The sequence below is a fragment of the Mus caroli genome, unplaced genomic scaffold (genome assembly GCF_978045245.1).
Source record: "Mus caroli unplaced genomic scaffold, Mus_caroli_1 scaffold_13, whole genome shotgun sequence".
Taxonomy (NCBI): domain Eukaryota; kingdom Metazoa; phylum Chordata; class Mammalia; order Rodentia; family Muridae; genus Mus; species Mus caroli.
In genome coordinates this window covers 14,533,951-14,558,117 of record NW_028227268.1, presented here as the reverse complement: position 1 = coordinate 14,558,117, position 24,167 = coordinate 14,533,951, and the positions used below count along the sequence as shown (strand labels likewise).

At 44.5% G+C, this 24,167-nt stretch overlaps 1 protein-coding gene across 4 annotated transcripts in view; it reads left to right on the top strand.

Moving 5' to 3' along the window:
* The window catches only part of Helz (helicase with zinc finger), a 142,846-nt gene that overhangs the window by 25,462 nt on the left and 93,217 nt on the right, over positions 1 to 24,167 (top strand). For all 4 annotated transcript variants that reach the window (XM_021176880.3, XM_029483195.2, XM_021176882.3 and 1 more), the window contains 4 exons: positions 2,214 to 2,441; positions 5,144 to 5,180; positions 20,179 to 20,303; positions 22,580 to 22,636. In XM_021176880.3, the coding sequence (XP_021032539.1) occupies positions 2,232 to 2,441; positions 5,144 to 5,180; positions 20,179 to 20,303; positions 22,580 to 22,636 (429 nt within the window). In that variant the 5' untranslated portion in view covers positions 2,214 to 2,231. The remainder of the gene's footprint in view (positions 1 to 2,213; positions 2,442 to 5,143; positions 5,181 to 20,178; positions 20,304 to 22,579; positions 22,637 to 24,167) is intronic.

The window sequence follows — 24,167 nt, the reverse complement described above, 5'->3', positions numbered from 1 at the left end:
AGAGTGAACTAGTATGCATGGATTTATTAGAGTGGCTTACAGGATGTGGCTGTCTCCATGGAAATGTGAGGGGTCCAGTAGGTGTTCCATGCAGTCCCAGTCAGTCCTAGTCTTGAGAGCTGCCTGTCTTCCATCTGTTGGAATCCTGGAGAAGTAGGGTCTAACACTGGCAAAGGAATACTTCAGCAACAGGACAGCTGAACCCTCCTGTGTGAGTGGGGGCAAGCCGGCAAAGAGCAAAGCAGCCTTCTCCCCTGTCCCTTTATGTAGGCCATCACCAGGAAGTGTGGACCACAGTACGCTTGCTCTGACTTCACACCATCCAGATTTAGTGTGGGTCTCCCTCCTCAGATAATCCAGCCCAGAAAAAGCCCTCACAGCTGTGCCCGTCTGCTTGGGTTTTAGTTACTATCAAAGATGCATTTTGAAAAAGTCTTTACTTTTGTGTGAATGAAGGTGTTGCACACCTGCCACAGAGCACACATGTGGTCAGACAAGTTGGTTCGCTCCTACTGTGTGGTTCCCTGGGATCCGCTCCAGTTGCCAGTTTGGCAGCAGCATCTCTCTCCCCAAGCCGGCTCGCTGGCTCTAGTGTGCCCTTAGTGATCAGAGCTGCCATTCCCGCCTACTGACCCTCCTCCCTTCGGAGGGCTGGCATTGATAGATTACCTCTTCTTCCCTCCCCTTTCATAGCCCTGGGAGCCAGACTCAACCCTGTGCATGCAGGCCAGGGCTCTACCACTTAGACGTTGTTTACAGCCTGTCTGTCCTTCCTGTGCTGTTACTGGTGGGAAGAGCCTCTTTTTCTCATGGCATTTGACCCATAGTTCTCCCTACCATACCCTACTGCTTTTTGGCATCTTGAGTTTAACGTGTGGTTCATCTCCTCTTGCTGAGTTCAGCTGAACATTGATTTCCTTTTTTACACATTTTTAGGTGTCCTTGTGTGTCCGTGTGTGGGCGCATGTGTAGAGGTCAGAGGAAAACTTGCAGGAGTTGCTTCTTCCACCTCGTGCTTGTCAGGGATCAGCGGGCTGCCAGGCTGGGTGGCCAGCACCTTTACCCACCTTGCCCTGTAGTGCAGCTGAACTCTTGGCTCTGCAAAGCTGGCCTTTGTTCCCGCTTTGGTCTGTATGGTGAACTCTCGTTCACCTCTTGAGCCAGCTCACGCCTCCGATGGAATGAGTCTTTCTGGTTATTGGGAGCCTGTGCTTTGGCTCCTCTGCTAACCTCTGAGATCCTGGAAAGCAGTGACCTCATGTGCTATCTCTGTGAGGCTGCTCGCACATGGCCTGGCCTTCTGGGAATGTGGGCGGAGTTGAAGTAATGCCCAGCTCGGACTTTGGCTAGCTTTTTTTAAGGGTGTGAGGAAAAAGTCCTACACGATGAGGATTTTGATTTTCTTTTTTTTTTTTTTTTTTTTTTTTTTTTTTTGGTTTTTCGAGACAGGGTTTCTCTGTGTAGCCTTGGCTGTCCTGGAACTCACTTTGTAGACTGGGCTGGCCTCGAACTCAGAAATCCGCCTGCCTCTGCCTCCCGAGTGCTGGGATTAAAGGCGTGCGCCACCACGCCCGGCTTGATTTTCTTTTTTTTCTTTTTTTAGATTTTTATTTTCACAATGACAGCAGAAGTGTAAGACTAAAGAGAGGCTGAAACTTAAAGGTTTAGACAGGAAAACTTTCTTTTGCTCCTTTGGTCAAAAAAGTGGAATCTTGTCTTAATCTGTACTTTGTAGCATTCATTTATGTTTCACTTATGAAGAATTCAATCCTGGTGGCTATGGTGAGTAGTTTAGCATGGATCTTTGTTAGATCTTACACTGTGGCGGCCGCAGCAGCCAGGGTGCCTGTTGGAGGAGGCCCTCAACAAGGACGTTCAGCTGCTGGGGTGGGCATGGGGATGGAGTTTATAAGTGTATCTGTCTATCTGTGTCTCATTTTTAAAAAACAAATACCCTTAAGATCTTTCATTATTTGAAAACAATTTTTGCCTGTGTGTGCCTCCCAGTGTATGTTCACTGTATGCATGCAGGTACCTAGGAGGCCATCAGATCCTCTGGAACTGGCATTCGAGTTGGCTGTGAGTAGCCAGGAGCTGAACCTGGGTCCCTAATCTGGGTTCTCTACAAGAGCAGCAAGTGCTCTTAGCTGCTGAGCCATGTCTCCAGCCCTGTGCTGAGTCTTTGAGTCACATCATTCTTTTCTCATGTTTAGGATTTTTGTCCCTGAGTCATGGAAGACAGAAGAGCTGAAAGGTCATGTGAACAAGCGTGCGCGTCACTGCAGAGGCAGGACTATGACATGGCCCTCCAGCACTGCACAGACGCCCTGCTCTCTCTTGGCCAGTACGCCATGGCAGACTTCACAGGGCCGTGCCCAGTGGAGGTTGAGCGCATCAGAATCGAGAGTCTTCTTTACAGAATCGCCTCATTCTTGCAGTTGGTGAGTGAATGCTGTTGGTAAACCAGTGATGTGCTGTTGGTGGACCAGGAATTACAAGGACTGTATGCTGGACACCTTCTATACAAAGGAGCTAGCCTGGGCCTGAACAGATACGAGGGAAATACCTGGTGATTGCTGAATATTCTCAGCTGCAAACAACTATATTTTAAAACTTTACAAACTCTGTTATGGCACTCACTCACTCAAGACGTGTTTATCGAGCACATCTGTCTGATAGACACTGTTCTAGGACCTTCCCACGTACACTGGTAAGAGAGAGAGGCCTTCTTCCTGTCACAGTCTAGTAAGGGAAGAGATAGAAGCAGTGGCTGCTGCAGGTGGCTGCACACTAGGTTGACAGCATGCTGAAAGGAGAGAGCCCAGGAAGCAGGGAGCAGCTGTGCTGGAGATGGGCATTTACCCAGGCTGCTCGGGGCCAGCCAGTGAGAAGGTGCTAGGAAGGGGTAATGAGGGTGAGCCTTCGGAGATCTGGAGGAAAGGAAACAGGCAGCCAGTGCAGAGACCCTGAGGCAGAGGCATCATGGTCAAATGTGAGCAATAGCTGGGCCGGTGTGACCAGGGCAGAGTGAGTGAGGGGAAAGGGAAAAGGTAAGGGTAGAGCAGTGTGGTCTGTCAGGCCTTCTGAGGCATTCACAGGAATGGTTGGGGCTGCTACAGCTGGGGCACAGCAAGGAGGGGTGAGATTTGATTCACCAGGAACCCTTAGACTGGTTTTCAAAATAGTCTATTTAAAAGCCCAGTGGTGGTAGCACACACCTTTGATCCCAGCAGTTGAGGCCAGCCTGGACTACAGAGAGGGTTTCAGGATAGCCAGGGCTACACAGAATAACCCTGTCCCCCCAAAAAAATGAAAAAAGAAAAATAAGAGTGGTGGGTATAGTAGAGCATGCCTAGCACTCAGGAGGCAGAGGTAGGAGGATCTCTGAGATCGAGGGCAGCGAAGGCTATGCAGAGAGACCTTGTCTCAAAAAAGAAACGAAACAGACTATAAAGGGATATGATGTATGTAAGGGGACCATTGGGGACTGTGGGGATGACCCCAAACTCAATGTTCAGTTTATAAATGGCCGTGCAGCCTGTTCTGTGTAGGAACAGATTTCCTGACAGCAGGTGTGGGTAATGGGGGGGCTCTGTGGTGTGAAGTCACTTACCCTGTGTTTTTTCGGCTGAGTGCTTAGAAGAATGTGGTTTGCTGGAGCTGGGGTGAGGAAGTCCTATGTAGGGAGCATGGCTGTGAGTTTAGCTTTGTGCCTTCAGATCTGATGCCTCATTGAGCATTGACTGGTGACGAGGAGCGGGCGCAGGGAGGGGCTTTGGAGAGAGATTAGGATGTTAGTTAGCATCCAGGGCTTGGTTCAGGTCACCAGGGAGAAGCAGCAGGCTGCAGACCTGGTGTGATGGTGGGACTGGTTGGGGAGAAGGAGCCGAGAGCATCGAGGACTAGTAAAAGGAAGGTGAGAGAGCCCTAGGCCATGCACGGTGTGCAGAAGATGATGTCATTCACTCGGGTCACTGGGTCACTGGGTCACTGGCTGCCTCTGGGGACGGGGCAGGTGTGGCTCACACTGGATGCAGTGTGAGTCGCTGTTGGCCATGATGGGAGTAACTTCCTTAAACAGTCTGACTGAAAGAGAACCCCAGAGAGTCAACGCAGGAGCTCTTTTTTTTTTCTTCCTTCAGACAGTCTCACTGTGTAGCCCTGGCTGGTCTGAGCCTCCCTGTGTAGAACAGGCTGCTCTCCAGTTGGTGATCCCCCGCTTCTGCCTCTGGGATGACGGTTTACAAGCTTGCAGAGCCAACTCTGTGAGTTCTGCCACAAGCACCAAAAAAGGAGCACGTGGAAAATATAGAGAAGTAAAGTCACAAGTTTAGTTTTAATTTTAATTTTATTTTTTGAAATCATAGTTATTTTTACTTTATGTGCATTGATATTTTGCCTGCATTTGTATCTGTGTGAGGGCATCAGATCATCTGGAACTAGAGTTACAGACAGTTGTCAGCCACCATGTGGGTGCTGGGAATTGAACCTAGGTCCTCTGGAAGAGTAGCCAGTGCTCTTAACCACTGAGCCATCTCTGTTAAGTTCCCCCTTCCCCTTGCAAGACAGGGTTTAGGGTTTCTCTGTGTATCCCTGGCTGTTTTGGGATTTGCTCTGTAGACCAGGCTGGCCTCGAACTCAGAGATCTGCCTGTCTCTACTTGCATGCTGGGACTAAAGGTGTGCGCCACCACTCCTGGCTCAGTCAGAATGTTGTTTAAGTTGGGAAAAATAATAGCATGTTTGTTTAGGAATGAAGCAGTGGAGAGGAGCCATGAAACGGTGTGGTAGAGCCGAAGAAGCTCGGAAGTGGGTGGTTGGTCGGTTTAGAAAGGAGTAGGTGTGAGGAGAGGCTTCTGGGAAGGAGATAGACACAGCCGGGGACAGTGGGGATTCTCAGTCATTGGCCTGGCCAGGTGTGGGAGGAGGTTGTGTTAGCTCGGAAGCTGGAGGAGGTGAGAATGCTGTGGGGGTGGGAGCAGGGCAAGCGCACTGTGGTGTGGAGGAGGTGACCCTCAGAGAGCATGGGCCATCCCTGTGAGTGGTAGACAGACGCCACTCGCTGTTCTCCTCTGTGCTGCCGGGTCTTAAAAGCAGCCTTTAAGCATGCCAGTTTACCTGTGTCTTTTCTTTTCTTTTTGTAGAAAAACTACGGGCAAGCTGATGAAGATTGTAGGCATGGTATGTTTAAAAAATGGGACCCTTTTCTGATTTGAAGATTTTTAAAAATTATTAAAGTGAACAAAGTTTAAGGTTTGGCTTTTTAAAAAAACATCTTCATCTGCCAATTTCAAAAGCAATTATAATGTTAAAAATCCTATCTTACTGACGTGCCTAGTGAGGAATTGGGTTGCTGTCTTTCCTGCTGTGTGACAGGCGTACCAGGCGAGCATGTGAGCATGACTGTTGACAATTCTGTCTCACATGCCCCTTCATTCCCTCAAGGAGCTTTTAGAGTGAGTTCTTTAAGCTCTAGCAAACAGTTATAGCCTGTAAGTGCCATGTTTAAGCAATGTGTCATCACATGTTGGTAATCGTGCTAAACTTAAAACGTTGAAAATATCTGTCCGTCCTTTCTTTTAAAGGAGTCAGACTATGTGCCTTAGTAGTATGTCTGGAATGTTTTGGAGTTCTCTTTCCTGTTTTCTTGTGGCCGGAAGTAGAGAGCAATAAGATCCACATTCTCTGAGTGCTCGCTCATTGTGTGGAAGTCCTTTTCCCGGCCATTGCTGCATCTCAGTGGCGGGTCCAGGGTCCTGAGGGTGAAGGGTTCAGTGTGCCTTCCCACGCTCTCCTGCTGGGCTCTTCACACAGCTCAGTGGCTTGGATAATGTAAGTCATGTTTCATTTATCCAGAACTGGGGTTCAGGCTGAGGGAATTTGACACTAGTTTTTTTTTTTTTTCCCTTTGTTTGTTTGTTTTTTTGCCTCCTCCTTTCTTTGTGTCAAAACTTTTAAAAGAATTAAATATTTATTTTATACCTTACCAAGCCTTGCTACATATTTCTGTGGTACATGGGGCATATTTTAGACATTAGTTATTAATGGTCAATTGCCTCTCTGTGAACCTTGCAATAGAATTATAGTGGTTTGGGACTTAAATTAGAATTAGAGATATTCCTGTCATCTTTGGACATTGAAAAAACGTTCACTAAGCAGATACAGTGCCATCTAGAGAAATGTGATGTCTCTCTCTCATCTGGAGAAATGGTGTGCTTAGTAAGCCTGCCTTTTACTGGTCTGAGAAACACAGATGCTTATTATTATTTATACGAGTACACCGTAGCTGTCTTCAAACACACACCAGAAGAGGGCATCGGATCCCTCTTGGCTGTGAGCCACCATGTGATTGTTGGGAATTGAACTCGGGACCTCGAGAAGAGCAGTCAGTGCTCTGAACCGCTGAGCCATCTCTCCAGCCCTCACAGACACTTATAATACATAAATTGTTTTTTTTTTTTCCACCCGTTAGCAAACAGTTTTAAAGTGGGGCTGGAGAGATGGCTTAGCAGCTATGAGAACACTTGTCCTTGGAGAGGATCCAGGTTCGATTCCAGCCCAGCACTTAACGTGGTGGCTCACAAACTTCTGTGACTCCAGTCCTAGGGGATCCAATCACTTCTTCTGATGTCTGTGCCACCAGGCACAAGCATGGTTCATACACATACACGTAGGCAAAGCACTCTACACACATAAAATAACATTTAAAAGCATTAAAAAACAAAACAAGACCTTGAACATGCTTATCACAGCGTTGCTTGCCACACTGTGGCATGGCTGTCTTTCCAGTGTTAATGCAGTGCCTGCATTCATGATGTGCAGTCCCTTGAGCCCGTCATTTCCGAAACTGATGAGCCTCCAGCAGGTTCTGGTTGGTCCTCTACAAGCCACCTGATGATAAACACATTCTTGTTTATTGTTGCCATTGTTTCGTACCTAGTCTTGAGCCTCACTTTCTGGGCTGATTTCGTACTGGTAGTGTTTTTATAGATGCCGGCCGAGTATAGTGTGACATGTTCTTGCCCTCTGCAATATGTACAGATGTTCCTTGCACTCCTGATGCCAAAACCCGGAAGTTTTGAAACTTTGCCTATCTCATGTAAAAGAATTGGCCCTGTCTCTTTAATTTTCACTTTCCTGAGTGCTTGAGAAGTTGATACAGTCATCTCATTTGGGGAATGTGCATAAAGATGTCCCAGGAGATTATAAGAGTTGTGAAAAGTCATTGAAGAATAAATGTTGGTGAGGGGAAATTTTCATTTTTCTGTTTTATTTAGTTTTTTTTTTCTTATTTTAATATAAAGACAGCGTCTCGCTCTACATAGCTCTGGCTCTCCTGGGACTCACTATGTAGAGCAGGCTTGCTCAACTACTTAGCATTTTAAATTACACACATTTTAAAACAAATGAATTCAATAGCCAGGCATAGTAGCACACACCTTTAATCCCGGCACTCTGGAGGCAGAGGCAGGCGGATCTCTGTGTTCACTACCAGCCTGGTTTATAGAATAGAGTTCTAGGACAGCCAGAGCTACATAGGGAGACCTTGTTCAAAAACAGACAAAACAAAACAAAACCCAGATGAATTACCAGGATAAAAATTTAACTATTGCAAAGAGGAAGCTGTTGTGACACATGATGGCAGTGGAGTGCAGGTTGGACATTCATTCTGACCCCGATCCTCTAATCTCATGTCTAGGATCCTCTCCCAAGGAAATAATACAAATGAAGGGGGAAATTGTATCCACACTGGAGTTCACTCTGGTGCTTGCTGTGTGTTAAAGTGAGAGGTAGTTGGCTCTCAACAAGGAAGAGCTTCATTTATTATAGTCTTCGTGTTCCCTACTTCTTTTAGGTGACACCAAGGAACTCGGAAGTGGTCTTTTTTTTTTTTTTTGAGACAAGGTTTTTCTGCCTAACAGCCCTGGCTGTCCTGGAACTTACTCTGTGGAGCAGGCTGGCCTCCGAGAGCCACTCTGTATCCCACGTGTTAGTTAGTATTAAAGGCAGTGCACCACCACTGCCTGCTGGAAGTGGTCCTTTTGTATGTGCAAGTGTGTGTGAGCATCATGCATGGGGCCAGAGGTTGATAACGGGTGGCCTCTGCCTTTCTCTAACTTTTCTTATTTAGGGGACACGGTATTTCACTGGACCTGGAGCTCCTTGCTTGGTGAGGCTGACGCCAACAGGCTCCTGAGAGTCTCCTGTCTGTGCTTCCCTTGTCCCCCAGCACTGGGGGTACAGACTTGTACTGCTGTGCCCTGCTTCTACATGTATGTTGGGGATCTTGGCTCAGCTTCTCATGTTTGTGCACCCACTCTTAACCACATTATCTAGAAAGAGTCGTCTTCCTACCCCCGTTACAAAGTCTGCACAAAGGCATCTCTACGGTGTTGATCAGTTCAAGTAGACATCAGACACTGTTGCCTACAGTACTCATGCAGTTGTAGAATTCTGATTTCACATATAATTTTTTCAGTACTCAGTAATGATGTTATTTCTGTGTAATGTAACTGGTATGGCTAGACCAGTCAGTTGGCTAACAAGCAGGAGAAAGCTCTTGCTGGGTTCCTGTTAATCTGTTACACAGCATAGTTACACAGAGATGCTCTGAGGACAGGCCTGGAGAGCTATCACGAGTGCCCCAGACAGTGCCTTCTTGTGTATATTTTATAGAGTCTGACGCTCACTTTTCTATTGTGGGGTCAGTTTGCATTTTCTTGTATATGTATGTGTGTGCCATTTTAAAAGTAAACAGCTCATTAGCCAAACCACATTGATTTTGATACATTATGTTGCATTAAATACCAGTGCCAAGAAGCAGGTGATGGTGACCTTCAAATTTAATTCCTACTTTCTTGAAACATCACAGAATATCACTAAATCAAAAAACAATTCTATGTATGTATGTATGTATGTATGTATGTATGTATGTATCTATCTATCTATCTATCTATCTATCTATCTATCTGAGTTAGTCTCTGGCTGGCCTGGAGCGTCCTATGTAGACCAGGCTGACTTGGAACTCATGGGGATCTGAGGGCTGGGATTAGGTGTGTGCCACTATGCCTGGCCCTTCTTAAATAATTCTTAGATATATGTATACATATAAAATTGAAAGCTTATTATAATTTATTTTATTTAATATCTAGGAAGTTTGCCTCCATCAGCAGTTCTAATGCAATTTCAAGAGCAACCGGGAATTAGTTACGCTCTGTGAGGTTGTTAGTGTAGTGTACCTGTAGGTAAATACTTCCCTAGCACGTGCGGAAGGATCTCTCTAAGATTGCTTTCATTCTCAGCAAACTCATGCTAGCGTGTGTTCTCTTTTTAGAGTAACTTGATGCCCCTCAGAAGATACTAATTTGGCATCTGTGGTGTCAGGGCCTTCACAGTTGCTTTGGGTTTTTCCTCCCAATCCATATGTTCTTCTGAAATTCTGTTTGATCCCATGGGAGCTGTAGAATAGGTATCTTTTGCGTGGGCCCACAGTCCATTAGTAACTGGCATCTGGAGGAAGTGCAGAATGTTCTTTCCTGAAACAAGTCTTAATATATTTATAATACATTTATTATATTTTTTCTCTCATTCTCTTATGGGGGATGTGGGACTGAGTGAACTCAGGTCATCAGGCTCAGCTGCAAGCACCTTTACCTGTTGAGCAGTCTTCCTGGCCTTGTGTTTTGAAATGTTTTAAAGTAACTATAGACAAGGAGAAAAGGACCTCTAGGTGTTTCAGCATGTATCTTTAAAACACAGAGGCCATTGTGCATAAACACAATATTTTGTATTAGACAGTGGTTTTTAAAAATATTATGAGACCCAGTCCATAATCTGTTTTACTTGGTTGCTCTTACTATATTTTTATAGCTGACTTTAATTGAAACTCAACAAAGAATTATAAAGTTTTGAAGGTGGAATTCAACTTTAGAAAATAGCTGTCAATTCCTTATAAAGATGGGTATGTAATATGTCTTGGGTAGAACATAAAGTACAAGGACTTGAGCTTATGGCTTTTAGAAACAGACTCAGGGTGCTGTTGGGTTCCGGTTTTGATGTTGGTGACCACTGGTTAAGTGATGTGCTTAAATCAGTTTTCATTATTTGAGTATAAAACAGGGTAGGAACACGTAATTAAACGATTCTAATGCTTTTGAAATTTTCATTATACAGGAAACTTAGAATTGTGTTAAATGTGTTTGTTTATTTATTCCTGTGTGTGTGTTTGTGTGTGTGTGCACACTTGTACATGTAGGTATATGGGTGCTACTGTGTGTGTGTGTGTATGTATGTGTGTGTGTGTATGTGTGTGTGTGTGTATATATGTATGTGTATATGTGTAATGTGGGTATATGGGTGCTCCTGTGTGTGGTAGGGCCTGTCAAAGGACAACTTAGTAGGGCTTGTTCTTCCACCATGTGAGTTTTAGGTATGGAGCCCAGATGACCAGGTTTGGCATTAAGTACTTTGATCCACAGAGTCAGTCACCTTGCTAGTACCGTAGGACTTTGTATACTCACAAATTCAATGAATTCGTGATTTGTGATGTTTTAGATGAACCTTGATTATTATAAACATTGTGAGGTGTACAGTTCTGAAACCCTAGCCAAGAGTTTTGTCAAGTTAAAAAGTCATCGCCACCCTTTAATCCCAGCACTTGGGAGGCAGAGGCAGGCGAATTTCTGAGTTCGAGGCCAGCCTGGTCTACAGAGTGAGTTCCAGGACAGCCAGGGCTACACGAGAAACCCTGTCTCAAAAACCAAAAAAAAAAAAAAAGCCATCGCCACAAGTTCATGTTAGTGAGACTTGACCTGTGAAGCACGCGATGGTGCAGCCAGCAACCCTTGTTAGGAATTGGCAGGTTACTGAATGAGCCTTGGGTGGTTTTCCTAAGGGAGGTGCTGACATCTTTAATGACCTTTCTTCTCAGTACAATTTAGATTAGATATAGGTACATAACCCTGGAGTTAAAATGATCCTTTTATGATGTTTTGGTGTTATGGTTGTGAAAAGCAGTAAGCTTTGATTTTGGCCTTTTTGGGGGCTACTGAAGTGTGATTTGATGCTCTCTAATCATACTGGGCAGCTACAGTGAGTTACAGATCCCAGTTAGCTCCAGGATCAAGAGGCCAAATAACCAGTCCCCTGCAGCAAGTGCATTATGTTGCTAGCATTGCTAGTTGGGGTATTTGGGAAAATTGGGGCTTTTATTTTATTTAATTTTTTGGTTGTGGTGGCAGACTACCTCCCCAGGGCCGAGTGTTAGGCAGGCATTTTTAAGCTGAGCTTTATTCCAGCTCCTAAAGGCACTTAAAATATTAATTTTATTTCTAATTATGTGTATATGTATGTGTCTGTGTGTGGGTCTGTGAGTTGAGTGCAGGTGTCTGCTGAACCTGGAAGGGGGTCTCAACTCCCCTGGAACGGGAACTGCAGGAGGTGGTGAGCTGCCTAACCCAGGGCTGGTAACTGAACTCAGGTGCCTCAGACAAGCAGTGTGTGCTCGTGACACCCGAGCCCTCTCTCCAGTCTTTAAATGTACTTCAGAAGACGTGTTGTATTAGCATCTATTAACCACACAAAGTAATGGCTTTCATCATGGCATCCTCACATGTACCTGATGTATTCTGATCGTATTAACCCCATTACACTCTTGTCTTCTCCCAGCTGATCCTTTCCATTTGACTGACTACGTTCCCTTCCACGCTCCTGCTATTTCCCTTTTCCTTTCGGTTGACTCAGTGAGTTTAATTAGGGTGCACAGAAGCACGGGCAATTTACCAGAGTGGAGAAAAGTTAAATGCACTTTGGTTTACATTATTTGCAGTTTGCACTGAGTTTATCAGGCTGGGACAACATTGTAAGTCAAGGAGAATCTGTAGTTTTTACAGTAATTAAAAGGCTTTGTTGGAAATATATTTAGTTGATAGGATAATAGTGTTTAGTCACAATATCTCAGGTCAGGGCCTCTGAAATCCATTGTTTTATTTAATCCTGTTGTCTTCTCAGTTTTCTAGATGTGGAAACAGGCTGTGTGCGTCAGCTTGTTGAAGGCACAGCGCAGTTGTGAGCAGCACTGTGGCTTTGATGTGAGACTGGTGGGAAGCCATGCTGCTGTGGAGCCACATCTGTTATGTTCTCTACTTCAGGGCTTTACATTCTGAACAACCAGGAAAAGAACACAGAGAAAGAAAAGCCAGTCTTTTATTCTAGAAATAAGCTGGAGGCTCTATTATTATTATTATTTTTTGATATATATTTTGTTATCTTCAGTTATGTTTGTCTTGGTCAGTGTTCTGTTGCTGTGAAGAGACATCCTGACCAAGGCTCCTATTAGAAAAGAAAGCATTTAATTGAGGACTTGCTTATAGTTTCAGAGGTTAGACTTCATTATTGTCGAGGTGCTGTGGCACACAGACAGAAATAGTACAGGAGAAGTAACCGAGAGCTGCACCCTGATTTGCTGGCTCAGAAAGAGATTCTGTGCTAGGCGTGCCCACCCCCAGTGGCACGCTTCCTCCAGTACTTTCTAATCTTGCAAGTAGTGCCACTCCCTGGTGACCAAGCATTCAAATCTATGAACCTATGGGGGCCATTCTTCCTCAGATGACTACAGTGTTTATGTGCTTGTATGTGGGTATGTTACCTGAATGCTGATCTCATGCATGTCGTGGAGGCCTGAAATGCTAGATCCCCTGGTTCTATAGTTGCAGGCAGTTATCTGCTTGCCTGACAACATGTTGGGAACCAAATTTGGGTCCTCTGCACGCACAGCAAGTGAAGAACAAGTGTCCTTAACCCTGGAGCCAGCTCCCTGACTGCACCTCGCTGTTTGGCTAGTCTGTCCTGCTGCTGAGGTCCTGGGATTTTCTTTCTTCTGCCTCAGCCGCAGGGTTACTGGCATGTGTAGCCCTGTCTGGCTTTTATGTGGGTGCTGGGGATTCAACCTCAGGTCCTCTTGTTGTCACATCAAGTGTGTTTTTTTTGTTTTGTTTTGTTTTTCGAGATAGGGTTTATCTGTGTAGCCCTGGCTGTCCTGGAACTCACTTTGTAGAGCAGGCTGGCTTCGAACTCAGAAATCCACCTGCCTCTGCCTCCCGAGTGCTGGGATTAAAGGGGTGCGCCACCACGCCCGGCCCTGCCTGGCTTTTATGTGGGTGCTGGGGATTCAACCTCAGGTCCTCTTGCTGTCACATTAAGTGTGGTTTGCCTGTTTTTTGTTTGTTTATTTTTTTTTTTCGAGACAGGGCTTCTCTGTATAGCCCTGGCTGTCCTGGAACTCACTTTGTAGAGCACGCTGGCTTCGAACTCAGAAATGTGGAGTGCTGGGATTAAAGGCGTGCGCCACCACGCCCGGCTGCCATCAGGTGTTCTTATCTGCTGTCCTACTTCTCCAGCTGTCTTTTAAAAAAGACGTTTTTTAGACACAGCTTTTTTTTTCTTCTCTCCAGTAGGGGTTTAGAATTTGAGTTGTTCTAGTTTGAAACAGTTACAGGTTGGTAAGTTGTAAGGAGAGGTCACATGTGTGCTTTGAATCCTTTTCCATGATGGTTTTGACTTCTGTTACTCTAGTACTGTGTCAAACCCAATAAATTAGTGTTAGTACGAGTGTGGATAGCATGTGCCACTTGGGTTGATTTGTGTAGCCACCAACAACCTCAGCACAGTGTTCTGTTACCATAAGACCTCACCGTGCTGTCTGTCCCACACCCAACGCTTGCTACCATTCCGGACCCCTGCCAACCACAAGCCACTGTCATCCGTCACGTGTCACCTTGTAGCTGCTGTCCAAGCAGAGATGTAGCATGTTTGACCTGAAATGGTTGTGTTCATTCACTCAGTGCCCATGAGATCGGTCCAAGCTGGGACAATCAGAAGTTCAGCTTTGATCTCTTAATATAATAGGAATTGAAGGCTTTACGGAATTGGATTTTGACTTTCAGTCTGATTTCCCTCAAATGTTTATTTACACTTGTACATAAAGCTCATTTTAAAAGTTCTGTTCCATTTATCTGTATTTGTTTTGTGTGTGCACGTATAGTGTGTGTGTGTGTGTGTATGGCAGAGAATAACTTGTGGGATGTGGTTTTCTCCTTCCATCCTGAGGGTCAGACTCAGGCTGTCAGGCTCGGTGACAGCTCCTTTCCCCACTGAGCCACCTCCACAGCCTGATGTATAGGACTTGTGTTTAAATTATGAATACATGAAAGCTTAGTGTTTAAAATTGCGGGTCTTTTGTTGTTGCTTAGTGTGAATTGATGTAGAGGAAATGAACTGTGAACCAGGGTGAACTCAGTTGTAGGATTCTCGTTTGTAGTGACTATTCTCAGAGGATTTACTAATTAAACAACTGTAATGCCGGGCGTGATGGCACACGCCTTTAATCCCAGCACTCGGGAGGCTGAGGCAGGCAGATTTCTGAGTTCGAGGCCAGCCTGGTCTACAAAGTGAGTTCCAGGACAGCCAGGGCTACACAGAGAAACCCTGTCTCAAAACAAACAAACAAACAAAAAAAACAAAAATAAAAAAACCAACTGTAGTTGTACATAAATCTTCAGCTTTATTTTTGGAGAGAAGTTCTTGCCAAGCTGCCCAGGTTGGCATTAAATTTGCTGTCTTGCCAAGGAAGGCCTTGAACTCTATCTAGGGTGCACTGTGGATGCAGTTACAGGTCTGAGCCACTTGTGCTTAGTTAGGAGGGATGCTGTCAAAGAAATGTCATGTCCGCGCTGACTGGGTACTTACTAGTACTAACCCTGTATTACTTGAGCGTGAGTATAACCAGGGCCTGGTGCATGTTGCTCTTGACTGTGGGCTATAGCCTCAGACCTGAAATTGTATTTGTACATAAGCAGAGATTTAAGATAAGCAGAGTATATACCTTGCCTTGTGAAATCTCAGTAAGTCTTGTGCCACAGTGACAAGAGAAAGAAAGTACCTGTTAGCACTTGAAACAGAACTTTCTGTCATAGGGCAGACAGAGAAGAGTGTAACTTTAGTCATTTCAAACCTTATTTTTAATGATGGTTCTTAACTGCTTTAACCTCCCTTGTAGCCCACCACCCACCAGAGGTAGGGAGGAAGAAAGGATGTGGGGGTAGGGGTGCTGGTGGGGGGAGGCAAGTGGACCTGTTTAGAAAGGCTCCTTGGAGAAACTTCCATCTGTGTTGTCTGGAAACCAGCAGCTCAGTTCACAGGTTAACAGCGGTAGCTTGAGCCACTCGAGCAGAATAGCCTCTCTCCTGTGTCTGCTTCAGCTAAAAGTTCTTTACAAGTCTGCCTTCGTTTTACACCTGTGTCCACTGTAGGAAAACACTCCTTTACGTGTTTGCCCCAGCAAAACACCATCCAACTGCCAAAGAACCTTTTAAGTTTCCACTTCCAAAGAGAGGCAGGGTGTCTGCAGTCTTCTTTGGTGAGCCAGCTAGTAAGAACAGTAAAAGGCTTGCAACAGAGATCTCAAGATTCTGACTTCTGAAACTGAGGAGGAGAGAAGGGAGTTTCAGGATAGAAAAAGCCCCTTTTAAACTCAGCTTTTCTTCAGAGTGTTTTCATTTGGTAAGTCGTCACTAACTGTCACAATTTTGCTGTGGTCATATGGCAGGTGCATCTCTGGAAGTTTAGGGTCTTTAATGAAGAGGGAGTTGAAGACACTAAAAGCAATGGAGTTGTTTCCTGTCCTGTGCACATACACAAGCTTGTTTGTTTGTTTGTTTGTTTGTTTTTGTTTTTTCCAGACAAGATTTCTCTGTGTAGCCCTGGCAGTTCTGGAACTTGCTCTATAGACAGGCTGTCCTGGAACTCATGGAGATCCGCCTGCCTCTGCTTCCCAAGTGCTGTGATTAAAGGCGTGCGTGCGCCACCACAGTCCAGCTTACGCACATATATTTTTAACCGTGCACATACAGTTTTTTGCACATAAAGTTTTAACCATGCTAAGAGTAAAAGCTTTATTCAAGCACGTATGAATGTGTAGCATGTATGAATGTGTAGCACGTATGAATGTGTAGCACGTATGAATGTGTAGCACGTATGAATGTGTAGCACGTATGAATGTGTAGCACGTATGAATGTGTAGCACGTATGAATGTGTAGCACGTATGAATGTGTAGCACGTATGAATGTGTAGCACGTATGAATGTGTAGCACGTATGAATGTGTAGCATGTGCATGCCTAGTGCTCACTAAGTCAGAAGGCGGATCAGAGTCCCTGGAACTGGAGTTAGACATGGCTGTGAACCACCATTGGCTCATGGGAACGGAACCCTGGTCCTTTGGAAGAGCAAACAGTGATGTTACCTGATGACCAGTGTCTCTGGGAAACCCTTCAGTTGTCATTTATTTATTTATTTATTTATCTTACTTGTAGCCTTAGCCAGACTAGTACTTATTATATAGACAAGGCTGGGCCTTAAACATAGAGACCTGCGTGCCTCTGCCTCCCAAATGTTGGCATTAAAGGCATTCAAATGCCAGCTGAATTTGTGTTTTTTTAAAATTAATTTTTATGTGTGTGTGTGTGTGTGTGTACCTGTGCAAGTTTATGTACACTACGTGTGTGCAGGATCCCACCGAGGCCAGAAAAAGGTAGTGGATCCACTGAAACTGAAATTATACACGGTTGTGAGCTGCCATGTGGCTTCTGGGAAGCATACCTGGTCCTGGGTCCTCTGTGGAAACGGTCAGTCCTTCAGACCGAGGAGCCATCTCGCCCGCACCCTGCATCTGTTTCTATACACTGTCCTTTTCACAAGTCTCTGTGAGTTGTGTGGCAAGTGAATTGTCCAAACCTAAATGACTAAATGACTGATATTTAGGAAGAGTCTTATGATTATTTATTTGATTTATTTTGAGGCAGGGCTTCAATATGTAGCCCTGGCTGGCCTAGAACGTACCATGTAGAGCAGGCTGACCTTGAACTGTAGATAAAGTGATTGCCGTGGCATTGTGTGGAGGTAGAAATCAGAGGACAACAGGCAGGACTTGCTTTTCCCTTTTCACAATGTGGTTCCAGGGCATAAAACAGTTGTCAGGCTCGGTGACAAGTAAGCTCGGTGACCTGCTAAGCCATCTTTGCAGCCCTTGGTAGAGCGCTCAGAACATAATAAACACACACATGCATGTTTAGAATAGCTTAGTATTTTTTTAAAAAGATTTATTTATTTTATGTTTGTGAGTATACTGTCACTCTCTTCAGATGCACCAGAAGAGGGCATCAGATCCCTTTATAGATGGCTGTGAGCCACCATGGATGCTGGGAATTGAACTCAGGACCTCTGGAAGAGCAGTCAGTGCTCTTAACTGCTGAGCCATCTCTCCAGCCCTGTTTAATATTTTTGAGACATAGTAGGTCTTGTCTTGCAGCATGACTAGTACTTACTGTGTAGTTTATACTGGCCTCAAGATTATTATAATTCTCCTGCCTCAGCTTCCTGAGTGCTCAAATTACAGATCTGGGCCACTATGCTGGACTTAGAACTAAAAAGTTTATTGCTGTGCCTGTGTAGGATCGATGCGTGTGGGCATGTTCTACGGTGCTCTGTGGAAGTCAGGGGACAGCTTGTGAAGTTTTTTCCCTACACCTTAGCGTGTTCCAAGTCAAACTGCGGTTTCCAGGCAGTTGTGTAGCTAGAGATTTTCCCCAGCTGATCCATCTTGCCTTCCTTAGGATTTTAAAATTTTTTTTTTTTTTAAGATTTATTTATTTATTATATATAAGTACACTTTAGCTGTCTTCAGACACTCCAGAAGAGGGCGCCAGATCTCGTTACGGATGGTTGTGAGCCACCATGTGGTTGCCGGGAGTTGAACTCTGGACCTTCAGAAGAGCAGTCGGGTGCTCTTACCCACTGAGCCATCTCACCAGCCCTTAAAAATTTTTTGACTCCTGTCCTTGAAGCAGTGATTCTAAAGTGGTTGTATCTAGATTTATAAATAAAATAATGTACAGATTATTTTATTAATTTAGCTTTTTTGGCATTTTTATTTTTCTAAAGAATTTTTAGGTCAGTGCTTTTATTAGGCCAAGCTCCTTATTAATAAAAGAAATTAATTAAGGAAATAATTATTTCTTATTTTATTTTATTATTTTTATTTATTTTATTATTAATAAAAGAAATTAATTAAGGAAATAATTATTTCTTTTGTCAAAAATTATTATTATCCTGTTGCAGAAAAAGTCCAACTTTTATTGTCCCTTAAGCTTCAGATAATGTTTCTCTTTGCAGGTGACTCTTGCAGGGGAGTCCAGTGTCCTTGTGAACAGTTGAAGGCTGCCAGCCCTAACATGACTGTTCTTGTTGAAAGGGAAATGGGTGTTCCTTTAGAATTACCCAGTTTCCAGTCCAGAGCATCCCCTGTATCTGGAAGGATTTGAGAGCAACCCAGGGCTCTGACAGAAAGGGGCTAGGAGCTTGGTTGGCTGTTGGCCGAGGTGAGGTGTGCAGCAGCCTGCCCCTTCCTGTTCAGCAGGGGCGGCGTGCTCTGTGCCTCACCCGGAGTTGGTGGGAAAAGAATTTATCTACATGGAATTTTAACTCAAAAGATTTTTTTTTTATAATCCCAAAGATTATATATATTCAGAGAGCCAAGGTAAACCTGCTGGCAGCACCACAGTTTGGCGGTGTTACAGGGCACAGAAGCAGCGCTCTGTGCTATCGGCTTTTCTCTTTGTTTCGGCCCTCATTATGTCTTAGCAGACAGAAACTAAATTGCATTTAGGATAAACAGTAGGAAGAAAAGCTGGTACAGCTACTTGTCTGCATGATGGAAGGAAGGAAACGTGATTTTGATAAATTCTGAGACATTCACACACTAATGCAATGGAAGGGTCTTAGGAAGTAAGAGTTGCAAGTTTGTGCAAGCTCTGAGATCCACAAGAGGCACTCAGTAGGCAGCAGTTCAGCCTCATAAAATATTTTGTGGTGGCACATGCCTTTAATCCCAGCCTCTTGTATGTTTATTGGCATCTCTTTCTTTAGGTTAGGTAAGTTTTCTTCTATAATTTTGTTGAAGATATTTTCTGGCCCTTTAAGTTGGGAATCTCTGCTCTTTTCTATACATATTATCCTTAGGCTTGGTCTTCTCATTGTGTTCTGGATTTCCTGGATGTTTTGGGTTAGGAGCTTTTTGCATTTTGCATTTTCTTTGACTGTTGTGTCAATGTTTTCTGTGATATTTCAGCCCCTGAGATTCTCTCTTCTATCTCTTGTAGTCTGTTGGTGATGCTTGCATCTATGACTCCTGATCTCTTTCTTAGGTTTTCTAACTCCAGGGTTGTCTCCCTTTGTGATTTCTTTATTGTTTCTATTTCCATTTTTAGACCCTGGATGGTTTTATTTAAATCCTTCTCCTTTTTGGTTGTGTTTTCCTTTAATACTTTAAGGGATTTTTGTGTTTCCTCTTTAAGGGCTTCTAGCTGTTCACCTGTGTTTTCCTGTATTTCTTTAAGGGAGTAATTTATGTCCATCTTAAAGTCCTCTATCATCATCATCATGAGATGTGACTTAAAATCAGAGTCTTGCTTTCCTGGTGTGTTGTGGTATCTAGGGCTTACTGTGGTGGGAGAACTGGGTTCTGATGATGCCAAGTAACCTTGGTTTCTGTTGCTTCTGTTCTTATGCTTGACTCCTGCCATCTGATTATCTCAAGTGCTTGCTGCCCTCAATATATCCTATTTGCTCAGCCTCTTGCTTAACTGGATATAGGTGTGCACTGCCATCCCCTACTAGAGCCCTTTAAAACACATCGACTACTTGTTTTCTCCCTGCTTAATTGACAGTTCACCCGTGTGTGAATGGTTTTCTGAGGCTGTGGAGAGTGTAGTGATCAGGGTGGCTGGAAAACCACCTGGATCCTCTCTACTCTCTGTTTTGAAGTCCACAAAGTTTTCCTGCTGGCCACAGAACTTGACAAGTTTTTACCCAGCTGCCCACTGGAGAGCTTTAGAGGGCATCTCCCTAGGTTTTGATGCCGGAAGCTGTAGTAGGGCCCACCCATTCTTTGCCGTGTTCCTTCTTGTCCCTGCGTGTATGACTTAGAAAGTGCCTACTGCTTTTTCCTTCTGTCTGGAGTTACTGTTTTAGCATGTATAAAGGCACACTTAGGATGTCTTTCTATTATAAGCAAGAAAATTGTGTCTGCGTGTCCTGTGGCTAATGATGTGTTTCTTCCTTGGCAGTGCTGGGGGAAGGACTGGCCAAGGGAGAGCGTGCCTTCCGGGCAGTGCTGTGCTGCATGCAGCTGAAAGGGAAGCTCCAGCTTGTGTCCTCCATCCTTGCCAAGTCACTGTCAGGGGAGTCTCTGGTACGTTGATGAGCCTGGGTTGAGCGCTTGCGAATGCTCACGTCTGACTCCTCAGGAGAGTAGGAGGAACAGAGTGTGTAGTGTACAATGTCTAAGTTCATGAAAATCCCAAGATTTTTGGTTTTTTGAGACAGGGTTTCTTTGTGTAGCCCCGACTGTCTTGGAACTCACTCTGTAGACCAGGCTGGTTTTGAACTCATAGAGATCCACTTGCCTCTGCCTCCTGACTGAGTACTGGGATTAAAATTGTGTGCCACCACTACCACCGATCCAAATGGTTTCTTAAAAGGTATGTTGAGCAGAGGCTGAAACCATCTTTGGGTTTAAAATGTTGATATGTGGGGGCTGGTGAGATGGCTCAGCAGGTAAGAGCATTAACTGCTCTTCCGAAGGTCCTGAGTTCAATTCCCAGCAACCACATGGTGGCTCACAACCACTCATAATGAGAACTGTCACCCTTTTCGGGTGTGTCTGAGGACAGCTACAGTGTACTTATGTATAATAATAAATAAAATCGTAAAAAAATGTTTATGTATTTATTTCTTACAGGGTTCTTATTGTTGGTCTTATGTTTTCGAGACTAGATCTTAATAAGTAGCCCAGGCTGGCCCCAAGCTCGGAGTGATCCTACTGCCTCAACCCTAAGAATGCTGGGATTGCAAATGTGAGCCACCACACCTGGCTTCTTAGTTTTCGTTTTTTTGAGACTTGGTCTCATTATGGCCCAGGCTGGCCTTGAACTCTCAATCCTCTTGCCTCAGCCCTCCTAGTGTTGAGAATGTGTGCTGCTATACCTAGCCAGCATTTGTAACTTCAACTACTTATTTTATAACATGTCTAAGTATGCTTAAACTGAGTAATAATTACTTTAGAATATGAAAATGTTTGTGTGTTACTATGTTTATTTTGTACAACTATCTAGTTAAATTTAGATTTGATTTTTTTAAAATACATACATTTTCTATTTTTTTTTTTTTTTTTTTGCTATAATGAAGTCTTCCTTTTTGCAGCGTCATAGAGTTGATAATTTATAGGAATTTGGAAGAAAGAACTTTCCCACCAGTTGGTAGCTGCTACAACTTTCTTAGTATTTTCAGGCATCAAAATGAAAACAGAGAAGGAAGAAAGTATATAGTTACCAAGCAGTGTAAATTCTCTGCCAATTATGCTTTAAATCGGTAGGGATTTTGAAAGCCAAGAGCACGGCTGGTGACAATACAGAAATAGGAACGTATTCGGTGTGTTAGGAAGTATACTATTACTGACCCACCATGGGGTGAGTGAACTCGGGGGGTAATTCCCGTGAACTGAACTACTTCCGGAATTTGGTGATGTCTCTGATTTCACAAGATTTACACATGTGGGCACAGCAGAGCAGTACAGCTAGGTCTAAACAGCTGTCAAGATGTAGTTGTGTATTCTTTCCTTCTTTTGTTGCGGGGTCTCAGTTTAGCCTAGACCCTGAGACAGACTTTATGCTGTATGCTTTTCTGAGTGCTGGGATCACAGTTGCAAGAGAAAAGTGCTTTCTGAGACAAAGTGTCTCTGTATATATAACCCGGGCTGGCCTTGGTCTTGGGTCCTCCCAGACCTTTCAAGAACAGTAGTTACAGGTATGCCCAGCCTTAAGCCTTAAAAGGTGTTTTTCTTTGTAAGTTAATTATATTACTATTTACCTGTTGGGCTTTTAAATTTAAAACCAGTGAAGAGTAACTTGCTTTTAATTTTCAAATTTTCTGAAATTTGAATATCAAAAATTAAAACCTGAATCTATAGGCATTATACTGGTTTTCTGTTTCTTCTAACTTGTGGATAGCCAGTGAATTCAGTATTTTGCATATACAGACAATCCATCAGGACCAACCGAGAAGGGTAATAATAGGTTTGCTTTTCTAGTGTTTTATTTTGGCAATCATTTTATGGAACTTTAAAAAATATTTTTTGAGACAAGGTCTCATTTATGTAGCTCTGGCTGGTCTGAACTCACTGAGTAGGCCAGGCTGGCCTCAGACTGAGATCTGCCTGCCTCAGTCTTCCCAGTGTTGAGATTGTTTTAAGCTGGTACATCAGGGATTGCCGAGTGTGTGCTTAGCAGAAGCGACAACTGAGTCTTTGTTCCTGCTGGGCCTTTCCCTTTCCCAGCTGCATGCAGCTCCTTAGTGACAGAGTGGCAGTGTGGAGGCAGGGACAGGAGAGCTGTGGTGAGCTCAGCTGAGCTGAGCTGTGAAGAGTAAGGCTGACACTGATAGTTTCCTGTCTTCACTTCACCCTTGCAGAATGGGATGGTAACGAAAGATTTGACAAGACTAAAGACACTTCTCACAGAAACAGAGGTGAGTCCATTTCGAGGATCTCTTTGGGCCCATCAAACCCCGTGAGTCAGTGAGCATTCCGTGCTGTGTGTCAGCCAGTATGCAAGGTGACAAGGGGACCTTCTGTGCAACTGGTTGGACCCCACCCTTAGAACAGGGTTTTCCAGGTGTCTGTATCCCAGGTCTTTTGTTTTGTCTATAATTTCCTTCTTCTTCCTCCTCATCCTCCTCATGTATACATGTGTGTGGTTTGTGTATTCATACATGTGTGGGCAACCCATGGTCATGAGTGTATACGTGTACACATTCATGTGAAGGTCTCAGGTTTATGTGAGATATCTTCTTTGATTATTCTCTATTTATTGCTGAACCTGGAGCATGCCAGCCAATTCTGGCTAGTCAGCTAGCCAGGTGTCTCTGGGATCCTTCGTTTCTGCCTCCTGAGTGCTGGGATTATAGGAGGTCACAGTGCTTCCCTGGGCTTTTACTTGGGTTCTGGGTTCCTTCACATTTGCATAGCATGCTCTTCATACATGGAGTCTCATTTCTCAGACTCCCATCCCTGTTATTATTTATGTCCCCAAAAGAAAGTACTTGGGAAATTTTAATTTTTTATTTTCCTGGTCAGTTACAAACCACAAACCTGAAAATTCAAACAAGATAGTCTTTAAATCGTCCATGTCTTTTTAAGTGACAGGGAAGTCTGTGACTTAAAGATTTTTATTTTTATTTTTTTGAAAATGAAAAGTATCAAGGTTAACAGGGACAGAAGTGCTTTGGGGAAACACTTGCAGGACAAGGTAGACAGGCCACAGTGCATAAGGATGCACAGCTCATTCAGGGCCACAGTGCATAAGGATGCACAGCTCATTCAGGGCCACAGTGCATGTAAGGATGCACAGCTCATTCAGGGCCACAGTGCATAAGGATGCACAGCTCATTCAGGGCCACAGTGCATAAGGATGCACAGCTCATTCAGGGCCACAGTGCATAAGGATGCACAGCTCATTCAGGGCCACAGTGCATGTAAGGATGCACAGCTCATTCAGGGCCACAGTGCATAAGGATGCACAGCTCACCCAGGGCCACAGTGCATAAGGATGCACAGCTCACCCAGGGCCACAGTGCATAAGGATGCACAGCTCATTCAGGGCCGCAGTGCATAAGGATGCACAGCTCATTCAGGGCCACAGTGCATAAGGATGCACAGCTCATTCAGGGCCGCAGTGCATAAGGATGCACAGCTCACCCAGGGCCACAGTGCATAAGGATGCACAGCTCATTCAGGGCCACAGTGCATAAGGATGCACAGCTCATTCAGGGCCACAGTGCATAAGGATGCACAGCTCACCCAGGGCCACAGTGCATAAGGATGCACAGCTCATTCAGGGCCACAGTGCATAAGGATGCACAGCTCATTCAGGGCCACAGTGCATAAGGATGCACAGCTCATTCAGGGCCACAGTGCATAAGGATGCACAGCTCATTCAGGGCCACAGTGCATAAGGATGCACAGCTCATTCAGGGCCGCAGTGCATAAGGATGCACAGCT